The following is an 11541-nucleotide window of genomic DNA, read 5'->3' as shown; positions in this document are numbered from 1 at the left end:
CCCCGCGTCGGCAGGCGGACTCTCAACCACTGCGCCACCAGGGACGCCCCCGATTTTGACTATTTAGACAGAATATTTAAACACTGCAACATTATTAGCCACCAATGTGGAAGAACAGATTAGGGAAGAAATTGAATTTCTGCTTCTTGGTTTTCAAAATGACTTGTAACAACGAAGCCTCTTATCTATTTGACAGTCCTATCATTTGAAGAAATAAGAGAAGTTGTAGTTAGATGATAAATTCTAGGGAATCTAGGTGGTTTGGAGGATTTGGTATTTTTCATTGTAGCTAGTTGCTATCAGTGAGGGTAAACGTCTGGTGAAATAACTCAGGTTTAACTAGCTGTGTGCCAGGAATTACTTTTACTTGATGTATAGAGCCTCTCCTTAAATCCATTACTTCTAAGGATGTTGAAAGCATTGACTATTTTCTTACAAAGAGACAAAGGTCTATCATTTGGTACAAGAGATCCTTGGACCTACTAGGTAGGATACAGGACGAAGACTACAGTGAAATTAAAACTGTTAGTTGGCTTTAGTTTTCTTGTATTTCATTTATTTTTAAGACTATCAGCAAAAGTGCAAAGTTGTCTTCAGCAAAGCTTGACACCAATGAATGCTGACAGATCTTGTCCTGAAAAATCAGCATTGAACAAATGCCAACAAGAAACCCACTATTATTTTTGGTAACCTATTTGGGAAGGAATACCTGATATTCAGTCTTTGTCCTCGTGTATTTCTCCCCAACAGGCAAGCACTGGTGAAACATTTCTATTCAGATATTTTAGGCAGCACTTACGATTCCTAATTTGTGAGAGCTACCCTTCAATAAATCAAAGGGGGCGGGGGTAGGAGTCCAGGCTACTTGGGTAAACATTTTTTTTGACAAATTAGCCCAGAAAAGGTGAAATGTTTTGTTATAAAACTATTACGCATGGCCTAAGTATTAGGTGTATGATCTGTATAGTGCGTTCCATCAAAAATATTTATTACTAGTGCTTTAAGCTCCAGAGTAAACATTCATTTAAAATGGAGTTCACTGGGCAGATTTCCCCTTTAATATAGATAGAAATATTCTTTATCAGAGATTTAGGACACAGTTTTGCTAACTGGTAAAAACAAATGTAAATATGTAAGAATGTTTATTTGTTGCACATAACTTTTTGGTATAAAATAAATGTAGAAGTTACCTGTGGAAGTTGTGCTGCCCTCATTCTTATACTGCAGTATTGCATTTCAAAAAAGCAGCAGAAATGAATTCAGTCTTATAAATTATTCTTGAAATTGTTTCTGTAGCTTCATTTCTACGTGTACTGAAATGTATTTCTACAGGTATTTCTACAGGTGTACTGTAGAATGTATTTCTACAGGTGTACTGAGTTGATTCTTCTCTTAAATTATATGTAACTTAGAGAAGACACAAGCAGAATTCTCAGAGATTCTAGTTCTTGGAATTCCTGTTGATTTATGATGTATGTGGTTGTCAAGAATTAATGAAAAAATGTTACTGCTTACAGTCCTGTAAGCACATAGAATGTATTAATCAGCTGTTTTTCCACTGCTTTACTTTAGCTCATCTCGAACACTCCACTGTTATAATCTAAAAAGTTAACATCTGTAAGAAAGATGATGCCATTTGAAATGCAGTTAGCCATATTTTATTGAATAGAACAAATGTGCCCTGTGTTAGAACCTTAGGACTTAAGAAATGGACCTTACCTCTAATTTGTAAAACATTTAAGTGTGTTTGTGATGTTTAATTTTTTTTTTAATGTTTGTCAAGTAAAGAGTTTTATATATTATTCCTTGACATTAAACTGGAACACAAAACTTGATTACTCCAAGGGACTTAAGTTTAGTGGTAATGAAAGACATATGTAACCACTAGAATTCCTAACTTATTATTTGAACTGACTACACTCTCATTTCTTAAAAATGGTCTAAAGACGGCCACTAAAATGAGGTTAAATTATCTGTACTGTTCCTTTCACGGAGCTTGGAAAGGAAGGGTAAAAAAGGGCATGTGCTGAGATGTGAAATCCCCCGCAAGTGAAGTGGATCAAGCTCTGTATTAAGAATTGTATTGTTTCACGGTCTTCTATTTGATTGGACAGTATTTTTCCAAAGCTTTCAGCTTTAAACCAAGATAGATGAACACTGAACTCTTACAAACAATGTGCCTTACTTGCCTTAATGGAGCCTGTGGAAGAGGAGGAGGACGAGGAAAGATTCCATAAGGAAAGACCATCCTCAGGAGCAGAGCGGGTGGCGTCACCCAGAGGTACAAGAGCCTGTCCTACTTGTCTGCAGGCCCAGCCCGTTTAAAGAGGCCTCATCACAGTCACTGGAGTCAGCTGTGATGGCCCAGTGGGCTTCTACGCCCATCTATCCCTCTCAGTCCAGAAAAAACTATGGCTGAGGTTGGAAGAACGTCCCAGAAGAACTGGTAACCTCTCAGCTCCCTTCCAATTCTGACATTCCTCAACTCTTACCTTTCTTAGGCTTACGTGTCAGCTTAACTCTGGAAACTGGTACCTCAACCTTGTGCATTATTCCAGCATGATACTACTTTCTGTGAATGTGCTGGGACTTCGGCTTATCTGTGGAGCTACTAGCACTTGTCTTTTACTGTCACCCACTCAAGTCAAGGCCGGCCTAAAGCACAGGTGGCCCCAAAGCGGCAGGGCTGTTACTGTGGCAGCACACAGTCTGTAACCAGCGACTCTGACTGTGGCGAGTGCTGAAGCAGAGGTTTCTCAAGATTCTGTACTCGGTTAAGGCCATGAAAACAGCCTGACACAGAAAAACCATTTCCGATGCTTCAGCAGTACAGATCATTGAATTTATGGATGGTCGCTTTTAAGCCAACTCCTTACTCTCATACTACAAAAGCCTTTATTTTCACCTCTAACGTTCCCTTCTAGTAAATGACCACAAAATCCAGACCAGAAAACTTCCCGGTCTGCCATGCACAGTCCAGGAAGCGCTTGCTCTGTGTCCTGTGGAAGTCGCCCCCTACTTGGGAAGGAGGGGCTGACACAGCCCTTGTCAGCAGAGAGGTAGTTCTTGCTTAAAAAGTAAACGGGCTGTTTCCCACGCACTGTGACTTCACAGCTGACCGGTGGCACTTGGTTTCATTGGCAAGTTTCCAGTATCTCTCTCGCAACAGGAATGCTGCACTTTTCGGTTGTCTCTGACGAGTGAAGATCCCTTTTCTATTCCCTATCGGCCTCTGTGGTGCTAAAAACAAGGCAAAAGGTATTTCAGATGACTTCTGATGGGCCAAATCACAACCAGCCTGGAGCCAAGCTGGGCACTAAACAGAGAGGTCCTCATGGCTTAGAGATGCTTGGTCTGAAGTGGTATCTGATGAAGTGGCTCCTTAACGGGTTAAAGATTTAAATACCACTGCTCTCCAAAAACACTTAGCTCCCTGGTGTGTTAATTTTTCTTCTGTTAGGGAAATAATCCAAAATTATTTATCTTTTACTTGCAAAATAAGGTTTAAGACATTATGGGTACCCACCTGCCTGGTAACTGGAGCAGGGCTGAGACAGAGTTCCCCTTGGAAAGGCTTGCACCTCTCTGAGGAGACAACTGTGCTAGTGGGAGCCAGAGACTTGACCAGTCACAGGCGCCTAAGAGGGAGCTACTTGTAGATTTTAAAGTCCCGCTGGGCAGACTTCCAGCTGGGTCCCCACCCCTGGTGGCAAGTCCGCCAGAGCTGGAGCTGGGAAAGGAGCAGCTACACTCCCAGCGAACCCCTCCGTCTCCTAGAGACACCACCGCTTCTGTTAAATGGAAAGCAGGTCTTTCCCACTGAAAAGCTCAAGACAACAATAATTTCTTCCACGAAAAGCAAACGCCAGGCACTGTGCCAAGCGCTTCGTCAAATGGAATCCCTGTGTCAACCTGCAAGGTGGTAGGCGTTAGCCCCACTTTACAGGCTTGTGAAAAGGTAGGTACCTTGTACAAGGTCACACAGCTAATTCCTTACTATGCGAAGCAGTGCACCTAGTCACAAAACTAGACTTCCATCCAAGCTTATTTCCAGGAGCTGTTAATCTCGTTTGCCAAAAGCAGAGTGGAGGCTCATGCTGTCTCTTTCTTTCTTCACCTCTCCCATTCGGATTTTTAATTAAACCTTAATCTTCTAGGGACTTCCCTCGTGGCACAGTGGTTAAGACTCCGTGCTCCCAATGCAGGGGGCCCAGGTTTGATGCCGGGTCAGGGAACTAGATCCCACATGCATGCTGCAACTAAGAGTTCGCATGCCACAACTAAGGAGCCAGCGAGCTGCAACAAAGGAGCCTGCCTGCCACAACTGAGACCCGGTGCAACCAAATAAATAAATAAAAATATATCAAAACAAAACAAAACTTTAACCTTCTAAAAACCTGTCTTTCCCCGTAAGTAATGTAATTCCCACTACTACCAAATCCTTCCCTTCCTCCCCAGATTGCTATCCTAAGTTTACGGTATATCAAGAAGCTAGTTACCTAGAGGGGTAGAAAGAAATGGGAAACTCATTTGGAACTTTTGTGAAGTAGCCCTCTTTATCCCCACTTGAGAAAGTACAGGTCGTATTCACCTTGAAGGCTTTTAAACACTCCCACATTCAAAACCTTTTGACACTTAACCTGTATTTGGCAAACTTGCCTTTTATAAGTGAAAAATATAAAACAGACTGAAATATCTGAAGTTCCTCGGGCTTTGTACCTTATTCTGGAATAACGAGTATATCCCACAAATACATCCAGTACGAGGTCCACTTTTTCCTTATACTGTGGTGAACCACAGAGGTAAGCTAGCCATCTCTGCCTTGAGACGGTAGCCTCTCCCATTTGCTTGTTTACCATAAAATGATTTAGGCAGCCAGTAAGTGATGGCTGCTTGCTGAAAGCAACTTACGTTTCCTAGGGAATCCTCTACGTAGCCTGCATTGATTACATCAGCTTTCCCCCTTCTTGTTTCCAGGGTTCTTACAGCCAAACGTCCTGAACTAAAATGCCAACCTGAAAAAAGGAGAAGCAGTACATTCCATGCACCGAACTGCCACTTACACTGGTCAGTCATAAAATCAGCAAAATTCCAGATGAGCTCTCCAACCACATATTCTCTTCGTTTTTGATCCAGAACCACGTGATACTGCTCAAGCAGGCCTTTCTGGTACTCTTCACTGAACATCAGAGGTGGGTCCTGGAAGTCAAGGCAAAGAGAATTTAGGACTCAGAACAAGCAGGACTGTAAATGTTAGATAAAAATAAAGATCCACGTGATGACCAAAACATCTGTCCTCATGGTGGGCTATAGTGACTGCAGGACTTGCTGATGCCGGTGTAGGGACACAGCCAGGGTATGACAGCCCAGGGTAAAAAAAAAAAAAAAAAAAAACCTTAATTAGAAACTGGGTTTTTTGGGCCACACTGCGTGGCACGCAGGATCTTAGTTCCCTGACCAGGGATTGAACTGGGGCCCTCGGCAGTGAAAGTGCCAAGTCCTAACCACTGGACCACCAGGGAATTCCCATAAACAGAATTTAATATTTGCTTTGTCTTTAACATCTCTATTCCCCAGTGCAGTCTTAACGCTGAACTACACTAGGAGTAAAAGTATGTCTCTGGATAATAAATTTAAAACTCAAGTTTGAAGTAGCTGCCAGTGCATAATTTGAGAACTAGTGTGACTCAGATTTAACTCGCCTCAGATTCATCTGTATCTCTTCTGGGTAAGTAGCTGCTATTTAGCCCATTCATCCATTCAACAAATAATTATTTAGTATCTGCTTATATGGCAGGCATTGGAGACAAAGTGACAAACTAGAAAGATAGGGTCAGGGAACTAGATCCCATATGCCACAACTAAAGATCCCGTGTGCCGCAGTGAGGATCCCGAGTGCCACAACTAGGACCTGGCGCAGCCAAAATAAATAAATAAAAATGCTATTATAGGAAAAATATGCTATTATAGGGACTTCCCTGGCAGTCCAGTGGTTAAGACGCTGTGCTTCCACTGCACCACTGCAGGGGGCACAGGTTCGATCCCTGGTCAGGGAACTAAGATACTGTATGCCTCGTGGCACAGGCAAAAAAAAAAAGATACAGAACGACAACAGTGAAAGCTACTATACACCAAAGATACGACTGTACCACTGAGCCCTGTTTTGCTGCAGTTCCAAAGCAGGATTTGAGGGCAGGGCAAGATGTCGAGTTCCTTCTGTGTTTTAATGGAAATGACCCTGCCTTGTCTAACGCTAGCCACACGAGGTTATTTAAATTTAAAACTACTTTAAACTACATCAGTCACGCTAGTCACGTTCAAAGTCCTCAAAAGTCACACGTGGCAGTGGCTCCCGTTCTGGACGGTGCAGGTCTAGAACATTTCCATCACCACAAAGGCACTATCAGAGAGTGCTGACCCAGACTCTTTCAGAATTTCCCTTTTTTAAAAAAAATCTTTATTGAATTTGTTACAATATTGCTTCTGTTTTATGTTTTGGTTTCTTGGCCGGGAGGCATGTGGGATCTTAGCTCCCGGACCAGAGATCGAACCCACACCCCCTACATTGGAAGGGGAAGTCTTAACCACTGGACCACCAGGGAAGTCCTTTTCAGAATTTGTTAAAAATTCAGAGTTGGTCACCTTTTCAAAGAGGGAGGACAAATGTACATACTTTGTCTTCATAAGATACTTCCCCCTACATTAGCAGTCTGTCCAAGTGGCACTCTGTGTAGGCAAGATGAATTTAAGGGTGTGAACAGAATAAGGGAGTCCATTTGGGTTACTGTTCAACCTACTAAGGATCAGCAAATGAAGAAATGTGTCAACAAGGAACCCCAGCCGTTGTGACAGGTGAGTGTCAGCTGGCTGGGGTTCAAGAATCCACATGAAAACAATCCCCACAAGACAAAACAGCCTATCTTTGGTGAGGAAATGGACAAAACAAGGAGAAAAAGCTAGTGATTAAACCTTGCTCCAACGACTTCCCTGGTGGTCCAGTGGTTAAGACTCCATGCTTCCAATGCAGGGGGTGTGGGTTCAATCCCTGGTCGAGGAACTAAGATCCTGTATGCCGTGCAACGCAGCCAAAAAAAAACTCCCCCCAAAACCAAAATCTTGCTCCAAGATCTCACTCATTGCCTTAACAAGTATCAGTTAGCACCCGCTGTGTGCCGGACCCTGCTGAGTGCTTGGGAAGCAACGATAAATAGGATCTAGTCTCCCTCCTGGAGCCGTCGGTCTGGTCAAGGAGAGAGCCAGAGAGATCATGACAGTGTACAGTGAGAAATGCTGAGACAGAGACGGAGCAGGGGGAAGGGTTTCCTCTGCCCGGGCAGGTGGGGTAAACCTCACCAAAGAGGGGCCACCTAAGCTGAGGCTCAAATGCTGAGTAAGAATCCATTAGTTGGGCTTCCCTGGTGGTGCAACGGTTAGGAATCCGCCTGCCAGTGCAGGAGATACGGGTTCGAGCCCTGGTCCGGGAAGATCCCACAGGCTGCGGAGCAACTAAGCCCGTGCGCCACAACCACTGAGCCTGTGCTCTAGAGCCCGCGAGCCACAACTACTGAGCCCACACGCCACAACTACTGAGCCTGTGTGCCTAGAGCCCGTGCCCCACAACAAGAGAAGCCATCACAATGAGAAGCCCGTGCACCGCAACTAAGAGTAGCCCCCGCTTGCCACAACTAGAGAAAGCCCGCGGTGCAGCAACAAAGACCCAATGCAGCCCAAAATAAATAAATACATACATAAATACACAAGTAAATAAATAAATAATCCCTTAAAAAAAACAAAACAGAACCCATTAGTTGATGATTATGGTGCTAAGAAGGGCATTCTAGGTAGAAGGAACAGGCCAAGCCAGAGCAGAGGCCTGTGAGTACAGTGAAAACAGGCCAGGGTCCAGGACTGAAGGCAAAGGAGGATGAAGGCCTGGGAGATGCACAGGGCAAAGGGTGTTGACAGCCCTGACCACAGATTAGGGCTTCGTCCTGTGGGCCAGGAGAAGCCAGTGGCGGGACTCCCAAGGTTTGGATTTGTTCCAAAGACCATTTGGCCAGCTAGTGGGAGGCTGTCTGAGGACCACTCAAGTGAGGCAGAGGCTGAGCCCAGGGCAGCCATGTGGAGGGGTAGGTTAAGGTGAGCCTGGTGAGCTGTAGGAGGTCATCAGGACAAGTGAGGGACCGGGAAGGAGGCACCTTTCTAGCCTGGGGCAGTGAATGACATCACTGTCCAAGAGAGTGAAAAAATAACTCGAATGTCTACACTACTTACCTCGTGAAACCCTGTGATGGTTTCTGCTCCGTACTCGCTCTGAATAATTGGCTTCTGGTAGGTCTTATACCAGCTCTCAAACTGGGTTGCCAGCTGCAGCTGAATCACTTCCATGTGCCCGTAGTCATGATACCAGGAGTAGTAACTGTTCACACAGATGACGTCCACATAAGGCACCTGGAAGAGTGTTAAAACGTGTTCACGAACCAGGAGAGTGTAGGATAGCGTTCGGACTTACACTTGGGCAGGGGGGGCAGCACTTCTGGCACAGGAGGTAAGAAGGGGACACAGAAATGAGTTAGGGGACTTCCCTGGTGGCGCAGTGGCTAAGAACCCGCCTGCCAATGCAGGGTACACTGGTTCGAGCCCTGGTCTGGGAAGATCCCACATGCTGTGGAGTAACTAAGCCCGTGTGCCACAACTGAGCCTGCGCTCTAGAGCCCACGAGCCACAACTACTGAGCCCACGTGCCACAACCACTGAAGCCCATGCGCCTAGAGCCCATGCTCCGCAACAAGAGAAGCCACTGCGATGGGAAGCCCGCGCACCACAATGAAGAGTAGCCCCCACTCGCCGCAACTAGAGAAAGCCTGCGTGCAGCAACGAAAAGACCCAACACAGCCAAAAATAAAATTAATTAATTTTAAAAAAGAAATGAGTTGGATGCTCACACGTATAGGACGTGGGGTTGGAAAAGACCTGAATCGAACAAGTCTCTTAACTCTGGGCTGGTGCCCCCAACCTGGCTGCAGCTGGGCTCAGGGGAGGGTGCCCAGCACGCTGGCCCCAGTGGGAGCCCAGGGCCCATCCCAACACGACTGTGTTCCTCTTTAGGTTGTGCTCCTGTCACTGGCTGTCCCCCTGGCCCTGAAGAAGTGTTCCCAACTAAGGGACAAAGGCAGTTTTTCTCCTCACAAAGCCTCTTGATTCACCTTCCTGAGCTAGTACTGTGGGCCATAAAGTGGCTGGAAAATTCCCTCCTAGGAGGGTAGCCCAGATGATGGGGCGGGACTGCCTCAAATCTGAACAGTGTGGTGCTCAGTGGGCAGCAAAGCTCACCTGAACCCACACCCACCTCCAAAGTCTGCACTGTGACTGTCGTGGTCCGTCTTTCCCAAGTGACCTCGGCACCTTTCCGAACTGGTGGCGGAAAGACTCAGGTGCAAAGTGGTGCCTCTGGGTGGGCACATGACCATGACCATGGCTCACACACCCCGCCAGGTGAGCCTGGCAACCTTCTGGGGGGACCGGCAGAGGCCCCCCTGCCACTAGAATGGGAAGGGACATCACTTAGGCTCTGAGAAAGTCCAGATCTGCCTGTGTCACACTGGTATTTGGCCACAGTCTTCGCACTCCTTCAAGGGGGTGTCGTCGAGGAATGGCACAGGAACACCAGGGCTACAAACTGTCCCATCCATGTCAAAATGACAGTGCTGACAATTTGTACTTGTGCATGGGTTTTCTCATCCATTCTTTCTCCTTTACGTGATCTCCCTCTGGAGCACTTTTAAGTACTGGCCTCGGTTCTCTAGCGGAGGAGAATCTTCTCGCTCCCATGTTTTACAGCTTCCGTGCAACTCAACACGGCTTCCGAGGGGCTGCTGCGCCCAGGGACTGCGAGGGTGGCCGTGGGGTCTGGCCGGCTGTGTGAGCCTGTTCCTCTGATTCTCAATCCCAGGGTCTGGATCTAGTCTAGTCCGGTTCCCAAAGCTGGGTTGATGACTGGAATCACTGAGGAGTTTTTTAAAAACTCAAGATTCCCACCCTGGACTTTACTAAATCAGAATCTCAGAATCCAGATATCTACACTTTCAGAAAGCTTCCCTTAGTGGTTCTGACGATCAGCCAGGTTTGAGAAATGGGACGATGATGACTTTAGGCTCCCTTAAACCTCTACCCTTTTCTGAGCCTATTAAACTGAGGGGCATAAAAACTGGTGGGTCTGGGCTTCCCTGGTGGCGCAGTGGTTGAGAGTCCGCCTGCCGATGCAGGGGACACGGGTTCGTGCCCTGGTCTGGGAAGATCCCACATGCCGTGGAGCGTCTGGGCCCGTGAGACATGGCCACTGAGCCTGCGCGTCCGGAGCCTGTGCTCCGCAACGGGAGAGGCCACAACAGTGAGAGGCCCACATACCGCAAAAACAAAAACAAAAAAACAAAAACAAAAAAAACAAAAAAAACTGGTGGGTCTGAACGGAGAATGAATTCGCCCTCCCTGTGCCCAGCCTCCTTAGATGCAAGAAGCCACACTGCCTGGCAAGTCAACGGGCAGTCCTCTTTAACCTAAAGACCATCTATGGAAATGGGTGGACTGGCTGCTGTGGTCCCTCCCAGCGGCTCATGTCAGCAAGCATCCGGGCAGGATGAGAGGACAGGCAGAGGGGAGACGTGGCATGGAGACCCCCAGGCTCACCCCCAGGTCTGCTTCATAGTTGGAGTTGGTCACAAAGGTCACGGGCCGGGAGGGGTCCAAGGCTTTGGTGTGGGCAATCAGCGTCCTGTCCACAGAGGGCAGAAGACACGGCACCGTCAGTCAGTCCAGGGAGGACTCTCATCCCGCATCCTCTCCTTCTCATCTTCCCAGCCAAAAAGACCCCCAAGACACCGCTCTCCTCCCTGCCTTCCAGTGTATTTCAGGTAAGCAGACACGTTCTTCTAGGCATCACGTTCCCTGACATCATTCTTTCCTCCTTCCTCCCTCCCCAGTTCCTAGTCCCCCACCCCTCCCAGAGGAGAGGACATCCTCCAGGGGCGGGAGGCACAGAGCAGAGGTCCTTGGGCTGGCCACTGCCAAAAGCTGGGCTCTGCATCTCTGGCGAAGCTCTTGAAAATAGGACGGGGTGTGGATTAGGATGGATATTAACTTAGCACGTAAGTCGGGGGCTGGGAGGCAGGCTGTGCGCTGGGCACTCGCTAGAAACTGAAACAGCCATGAAGCTCCGTGGAGCGAAGCCACACGGGCGAATGTAACAAATGACAAGCGCTGGCGGGAATGATGAAGGGGAAGCACGGGGTTCTATGAGACCGTAAGGCGGCACATCCCCGAGACCAGACCGTCAGCACAGCCTCTCTGAAGACACGGCATTTACACTGAGTCCTGCTAACCAAGGAGGGGTGGCGAGAGGATGCTTCCCAACAGAGGGGCTGGTCTGTGGTCAGGGCTCAGCCTCCCCAGTGCAGGTCACCCTCACTCACTGTTTAAGCCTATTTTCCTCTTCTATTTCCTCACAGCTGGTTTTCTTTTCCTTGACTCCCCCCCCCCCCCCCC

The 11541-nt window shown here is 47.3% G+C and overlaps 1 protein-coding gene across 3 annotated transcripts in view; it reads right to left on the bottom strand.

Moving 5' to 3' along the window:
- Nucleotides 1-1642: 1642 nt before the first annotated feature.
- Nucleotides 1643-11541, bottom strand: part of GUSB (glucuronidase beta) — a 16150-nt gene continuing 6251 nt past the window's right edge. The window contains exons 9-13 of one of the 3 annotated variants that reach the window (XR_003003191.1): nucleotides 10687-10771; nucleotides 8275-8451; nucleotides 5110-5199; nucleotides 4912-5015; nucleotides 3107-3240 (exon numbers count right to left, since the gene is read on the bottom strand). Coding sequence is in view for 2 of the 3 variants with exons in the window: in XM_024744225.1 (XP_024599993.1) it covers nucleotides 3071-3240; nucleotides 5064-5199; nucleotides 8275-8451; nucleotides 10687-10771 (568 nt within the window). In the remaining variant the exon portion in view is untranslated. Of the gene's footprint in view, nucleotides 3241-4911; nucleotides 5016-5063; nucleotides 5200-8274; nucleotides 8452-10686; nucleotides 10772-11541 lie in introns of all 3 variants that reach the window. The other 2 variants (XM_024744225.1, XM_024744224.1) reach the window with 2 other exon arrangements.

The sequence above is a fragment of the Neophocaena asiaeorientalis genome, unplaced genomic scaffold (genome assembly GCF_003031525.2).
Source record: "Neophocaena asiaeorientalis asiaeorientalis breed wild unplaced genomic scaffold, Neophocaena_asiaeorientalis_V1.1 scaffold91, whole genome shotgun sequence".
In the NCBI taxonomy this organism is placed as follows: domain Eukaryota; kingdom Metazoa; phylum Chordata; class Mammalia; order Artiodactyla; family Phocoenidae; genus Neophocaena; species Neophocaena asiaeorientalis.
Note: the sequence above shows the minus strand (reverse complement) of the source record. Positions and strands in the feature narration are given on the sequence as shown.